The sequence below is a fragment of the Echinops telfairi genome, unplaced genomic scaffold, assembly GCF_000313985.2.
Source record: "Echinops telfairi isolate 266 unplaced genomic scaffold, ASM31398v2 ScPeMD7_70;HRSCAF=299, whole genome shotgun sequence".
In the NCBI taxonomy this organism is placed as follows: Eukaryota; Metazoa; Chordata; class Mammalia; order Afrosoricida; family Tenrecidae; genus Echinops; species Echinops telfairi.
Window position 1 is genome coordinate 64271343 of NW_022103968.1, and position 7060 is coordinate 64278402.

Sequence of the window (7060 nt, forward strand, 5' to 3'; positions counted from 1 at the left end):
TAACAACCTATTAGGAATTTAGTATTTGATATATGAAATTACATTTAAAAAATTTTTTAACTTTTAAGCCAAATCTTAAAAAATTTCCTAAAAGCTTTAAAACCCTCAAGAAGACCTCTGGCTAAGGCTGCCCAAAGGCAGGTGTTCAGAGCAACCCAGAGGTGGCACCCCGAGGAGAGGAGAGGAGGGGCAGGGAGGAATTCCACAGCCAGCCCCTGGGAGCTAGCTCTGGGGACACACCTTCCTACATGCCCTTAGCCAGGAGATGAGCAGGGTCTCATTTACACAGTGAACCCACCCCGGAGGAAAGAAAGGCGTGGCCCTGGGGGAAGCACACCGAGCCGGCACCAATATGTAAGTCTGCAAAACTGAGGGAGTGATGGCACCGTGGTACCCCAGGGCACGACGGAGGAGGTCCAATTAGAACTATGTGATAATAATGAAAGAAAAACAGTTCATTTGGAAATTTGTTTATTCACAGATGATTAAGAGAGTCACAACCGATAAACAAAATCTGGGTGTCATCCATAACCCTCACGATGCAGGCACATTGACCTCAGGAACAGAAAAGGAGAATGGGGAATGCAGGGGAAGAGGCGGGCGGGGACGTGGGGGGAGGAATGAGAGGAGGGAAGCGGCAGTGGGAGGCAGGAGGAGCTGGGGAGGGAGGCCAGCAGCAGGGAGACGCATCTCTGGGGCTGCCCACCTTCCCAGAGTACACTCCACAGTTCCCCTGACCTCAGAAGAGTAAACGGAAAAGAGCTACAAATATGCAACTCCGTCAGCGGCAGGAGAAGATGGGGGTTGGGGGGGGTGAAGGAACAGGAATCTACTAAGTAAGAAAGTACCAACTTTAGAAGAAAAGGGTCACCTTGAGCAAGTACAAGATAAAAACTTACACAGCTGTTTGGCTACGAGATCGAATTCTTACCCATTATCGGGGTAGAGAAGAAAAGCTAGGAAGGGAGGGTACACAGGGAAGTGAAAACTGCAAACCTTTTAGAAACTAGGTACTCCGTCTAGCTTACGGGATGAATGAAACCTAAGTCCGTCCTTCATTCTCTGAGCGTATGCGTGGACAGCAGTTGAGCAACTGTGAGACAAGAGCAGGTGGGCTCCAGAAAGAAAGATTCTTGCCGTGTGCCTTATGCTGACTGGCTGACAGTGACCTTAGAGGGCAGAGGAGACCTGCCCATAGGGTTTCCAAGGCTGGACTCTCCATAGAAGCCTGTCACCTGTTCTCCCAGGAAGGAAAGATGAGAGTCTAGCCGACCCTATCAAGATGACAGGGGCCAGAGGGGCCAGTTCTCCTCGTGCCCACCGCCATCTTGATGGCGGCCTGCCAGCTGCAGACCCTCCACACAGGAGAGAAAACACCATCCTTACTCTTCTGTGGCAATTACAGCAGAGACGTTCTCTTCAGCACCTCGTGAGGGTGTTCATCTCCTAGTGCCTGGGAAGACCCTTCTCAGGAGAAGTCAATCTGCCCACAGGAGACATAGTTTCCAAAGCTGTCCACTGAGAACCTCTGAGAGATGTGAATGGAATTGAGCTTCAGAGCACCGAAGCAGAAGTTCTCAAACAGCTGAAAAGGAAAAGAAAAATCCACCGTGAGTCTGTCTGAACTGTCCACCACCAGGCTCTCTGGCAGGAAGACCAAACCCCAGCGTGCCAACAAGTCTCATGTCTATTCTGAATCGCGATCCTGGACAGGAAGGGGGGGGTCGTGTTAAAGAGTCCCCTATCAAAATACACTCGGAGCGTGGTCTGGAAAGTGCACTTTAAAACGTCTCCAGCGAGGCCACAGCAAACGTCCCGGGCCACGCCCTGACTCCCAGGGCCAGGCACGGAGCGTCTGGGCTGTCCGTGCTGTCCATCAGTAGCCCCGGCACGATCCAACTTTCATTCTGGTCGGGATGGAAGTGGATCAGGCCTTCGTTACCTCTATCTCAGCGCTTCTCAATCTGTGGGTCTCAACCCCTTTGGGGATCGAACGGCCCTTTCACAGGGGTCGCCCAATTCATCACAGTAGCAAAATTACAGCTATGAAGTAGCAACGAAAATCATGTTATGGTTGGGGGGTCACCACCACATGAGCAACTGTATGAGGAAGGTTGAGAACCACTGCCCTAGCCAGTCACCCAGGTCTACCAGGAGCACTGACCAGGCATCAAAATAAATAGAAGATAATGCTGACTCACAAAGGATTCTCCCAGCCGTGAGGGAGACACAGCACCACACACAACCCATCAGAGTCCCCTGGACAGGAGGACAAATGCAAGTGGGAAGGTTTACCAAAACCCTTTAATTAGGTTTGGATTCATGCCAGTGTCCTAAAGCAAATGCTCTAGGGAGCTGCCTTCACTTCAGAAACTCTTTCAAGATGCCAGGGGAGGGGTGCCCACAGTCTAGGAGGGACCTGCCCTTGTGATCCCCACAGTCACACGGCAGAACCCACAATGGCATCAGGGCAATGAAGCCACACTGTCAGGAGAAGGCAGACTCAAGGGAACAGGGCTTACATTCTATTAGGTCGCAAGACCCCATACGACCCCCAGGAAACTCACTTCAAGCAGCCCCCAATGTCTGAAGAGAACGTGAAGGGAGGGCTCTTTCCGCACCAGCAAGTTCCCTACTCTCCACTTGTTTCTCTGTGGCCTCCAGGGGCACAGACCAGCCACTGCCACCGTGCCTCCTCCTAGCAAATGCTGGGGGTTCATTAAGGCTAACTTATAAAGCCGAGTAAATATTGATTCTTCACCATGACATTCACTTGACCCTGAAGATCTATTTAGAGGTTGTGTGCTGCGTTGTCTGGTCTTTCAGAAAGGTGATCAGCTTGTGCGTGCACTGATTTACATAGTTAACTTCTCTTACTGGCTTTCCTGGCCTGTTCAGAACATGTCCACCCCTTTGCGGGTTCCTGCTAATCCCTTCGGTGAGCATTAACTTGATGTGAAAGCCATGCCAATGAGACCGTCAGATTGACAGCTCTGGCGGACCAAAGCCTTCCGGGCACGTGGGAGACATGACCAGAGGGACAATCAAGTGTAGACAGAACCGTACTGCAGGGGTTCAGGACACTCTCCACGAGCTGCATGGGACGGACAGGCAGCCCATCTCCCCCACCTCCCTGTGCCTCCATCTCTCCTTGTATGCAGCGATGACCCCTGGGTGACTTACCTTTGCTTCTGGGGACAACCTTCAGATGGCATCGTTTGCCTGGGAGTCTCTTGCTTTAAGTTGAAAGTAAATGTGGCAGTAATGGTGTCCGCAGGGATGTGATTTAAATGCAGGAATTACAAAAAGTGAGAAGACAGCCCCAGTGACCGTGCCCCACCGAAGTGGGGGAAAGAGTACCCAAGTCAGAATCTGAACTCACGGCCGAACACCACAGCCGACTTGGAATGGATGATAACACCCACTCTTGTTAAATGCCACCAGGTTGGGCTTCAACTCATCGAGAGCCCGTGACTGAGCAGAGCTGCTCCATAGGGTTTCTGAGCCCTGGCGGTGCAGTGTCTAAGTGCCAGGACACTGAATGTAAGGTCAGCAGCTCAAAGCCACTAGTTGCTCCACAGGAGCGAGATGAGGCTGCCTGCTCTCAGAAAGACTCACCGTCTCAGAAGGGCCATGAAGTGGTTCCACTCTGTCCTATACGGTCACTCTGAGTCAGAATCTGGCTGTGCTTGCTTGGGCATGTCATTACTTACTCTGATGATAGCTGTAGTCGCAGCCTTCTTCTGGTTCTCCCGATGATGTCTAGTGACTCCGGAGATTATACGCTTCTGAGAGGGAGGAGCTGTCTTACTGTTCACAGCTGCATCCCCAGCCTTTAGAACAGTATCAAGCAGACTGGATATGATCCATTTTTAAAATATGTGATGACTCAATCTAGTGTAGATGCCTGTGTTCCTTATCTGAAAAGATAAAACTATGCCTTGTCCTTGTTGAGAAGCCCTGGTGGCATAGTGGGTTACACTCAGGGCTGTGAAGTGCAAGGTCAGCAGTTTGAACCCACCAGCCACTCTGTGAAGAAAGATAAGGCTCTCTGTTCCCATAAAGGTCTACAGCCTTGGAAACCCACAAGGGCAACTCTATTCTGTCCTAGAGAGTCAACGCTTGAGTAGCAATCCGATCCACAGCAGTGTTTGGCTTGGCGGGACTGGAATTGAGACTGGACTGGAAGGTGGAACCCACCAGCCGCTCCTTGGGGAGACAGGTGATGCCTTCTGTTCCTATAAAGATTGACAGTGTTGGAAATCCAATTCTACGGTAGTGGATTTGGTTTTAGTTTTTCCTTTAATTCCAGAGAAAGGGGTTTTATCTCAATTCTAATTCCTTCTCAAGAAAGAAACTAAAGTCGTTGTTGAAAAAGAAAATCTGTTTTGAAAATGATGATGGCAACAAATGTACACAAGTGCTTGACACAATGGATGGATGGATGGATTGTGGTAAGAGCTATATGAGCCCCAATAGAATGATTTTTAAAAACCACAGCTGTTGGAGGCGGCGTGGAGTCAGTCCTGACTCACAGCAATCCTTCGCAGGACAGCTGGAGATAGCACCTGGCCGCACCGCCCTCACCGCTGCTCTGATTAGCCCCTTGCCGCAGTCTCTGCTAATCCTTCTTGCCTCGGGTCCTCCTCCTTCTCCAAGCAGGGCGGCCTTTTCTAGGGACCAACCTCTGTGGACACGTCCTACAACGTGAGACCAAGCCCGACCAGCCTCACTTCTAGGGAGCATTCTGGCGGTTTTCCTTCCATCGCAGATTGGTTTCTTCTTCTGGCAGTCCTTGACACTGTCAACGGTCTTCACCAGCACCATCGTCCCAGGGCAAAGAGTCTTCTTCGGTCCTCCTTATTCGATGTCCACCCATCACAGGCTTATGAGGCCACTGAGAACACCATGGCTTGGGTCAGGTGAGCCTCAGCCCTCAGAGTGACATCCTTGCTTGCGAACTCTTTAAAGGGGTCCTGTGCAGCAGACCTACCCAATGTAATGCACTGTCTGAATTCTTGACTACTGCTTCCATGAGCAGTTAGTAATAGGAATTCCACATACTCCTTCCAATGTCTGTTTCTTATTTGTCAAAGCCTAGATCCCTTTCTTAGCTCCAGCTCCTCATCAGGAGTATCACTGAGCACCTAATGTTCGGTTTTTGCTGCACAAAGAGGCCTTTGAGTGGCTCCTGACTCCTACATGCTTCCCACAGGTTTAGGTGGTGACTATTGTGCATCACAATAGAGATGGCATGGGGGTTCTCACATTGTGCAAAGTACGCCTGTCCTACTTCAACCCAAAGTACCTAGCCTAGCGAAGGCAGAAAAGCCAAGCGGGCGGTGGGAGGTGCAGGCAGTAAATACATGTATCAGGAAGGAAGAAAACACTGGACAGTCAGGGCTGGGGCACCGAGGAACAGCATGGGAGGAGACAGGAACTGAGCCGGCCTGGTGCTAAGGACAAGAATCGGTGAAGAGAAGAGGAAGAGGAAGAGAGTGGGGCAGCGTGGAGGAGAAATGGGCGTGGCAAGCTGGGGCCAAGGTGGCCAGCTTCTATGGATGGAGGGTTCCCGTAAAGAGAGCAGTCAGAGTCACTTTTACAGAAGAACAAGTACACACAGAGAAGACAGGAGTCTTGGATGGCGATCAGAGATGGGAGGAGGAAGAAAGGGAACCACTTTCTCAAGAGCAGACACTTGTTAATTTTGGTGATGGGCAGGGCACACGCAGAGTATGAGTGAAGCCTGCACAATGTATCCGAGGTAGATGAAGACACTAAGAAGTACACACGAATAAAGGACCGCTTCAGAAACTACTACAACATGCAGTTTTACCACAGCGCTAACAGCCAGTAAAATGTGTGGTTATGTAGGCAAATATGCATGCATCTATGTATATAGGAATGCACATGTGAGCACGAGTGTGGGAGTCCAGGTAGACTAGAGAAACAAATCCAGGGAGACTCATGTGTCTGTAAGAAAGAGATCTATATACAAGAGCAATTGAATATTGAGAAAACATCCCAGCCCAGTCCAGATCAAGTCCATAAATCTGATATTAGCCCATATGTCCATTACCAGTCTATACGTTCTTCTTCAGACTCACGCAGCCATGCAATGACATCAAATGCAGGAAGAAAGATCACAGGCAGTGGGTGGAAAGTCTTGTGAATCCAATGGTGGTGTAAGCATCTCAGTGAGTCTCCATGTGGCTCCTCCAGTTCTCTGCGTTCTGGCTGCACCAGCATAGCTCCATCAGGCTCGTCCTCAGTAATGTCTCCCAGGGAGTGAGCATGTATCCTGCGTCCAGTGAGCTATTTATCTCCTTAGCACCTCCAAATAAGGTCATCAAGCTGTGACCTGATTGACAGGCTAAACTCCAACACACACACCCCTTTCACTCTTAAGTCTCAAATTGACAAACAGATTATGTAACTACCGTGAGTATGCATGTAATTGTATATCTATAAGCATATGCACACATACATTTATGTGTACTGCACAATATTCACGTTCAACCTCATAAAGGGCACAGTTACAAGTACTACCAAGACATAAGCCAACAGCTCACAGGATTGCTCGACTGGGTTTGAAGCTCCAGACCATAGTCTCATGCGATAACTCGGTCCATTGGCATATCAGAGTTCATAAAGATAATGCTTTACATTCTAGTTTAGTGAGTGTTAACTGGGGTCATTAAAGCTTGTGAGAAACTATTTAAGATACACGAATGGGCTCTTCCCATCTAGGCAAAGGGAAGTGATGGAACCCAAAGACTCGAGGAAGAACTTAGTCCACAGAGCAGTGGTCGACCTGAGCTACAGCCTCTGCTCACCTGAACACAGAAGAAGTAGATGGTAGCTGCTACCACCAGGGACAAAATAGATGATTCCAGTTATAACTGGAGAAAAATGTTAAAACAAAAAAATTCTCGTATTCTGAGGGAGAATGCGGAGTGGAGACCCAAAGCCCATCTGTAGGCAACTGGGCATCCCCTTACAGAAGGGTTGTGGGGAGGAGACGAGCCAGTCAGGGTGCAGCAAAGCAACGATGAAACAT

At 49.5% G+C, this 7060-nt stretch overlaps 1 protein-coding gene across 1 annotated transcript in view; it reads right to left on the reverse strand.

The window, feature by feature from the left end:
* Window positions 1-454: 454 nt before the first annotated feature.
* ASCC1 (activating signal cointegrator 1 complex subunit 1) overlaps window positions 455-7060 on the reverse strand; it is a 149698-nt gene continuing 143092 nt past the window's right edge. Inside the window, exon 12 of the mRNA XM_030885948.2 lies at window positions 455-1585. Within this exon, the coding sequence (XP_030741808.2) occupies window positions 1469-1585 (117 nt within the window). The 3' untranslated portion in view covers window positions 455-1468. The remainder of the gene's footprint in view (window positions 1586-7060) is intronic.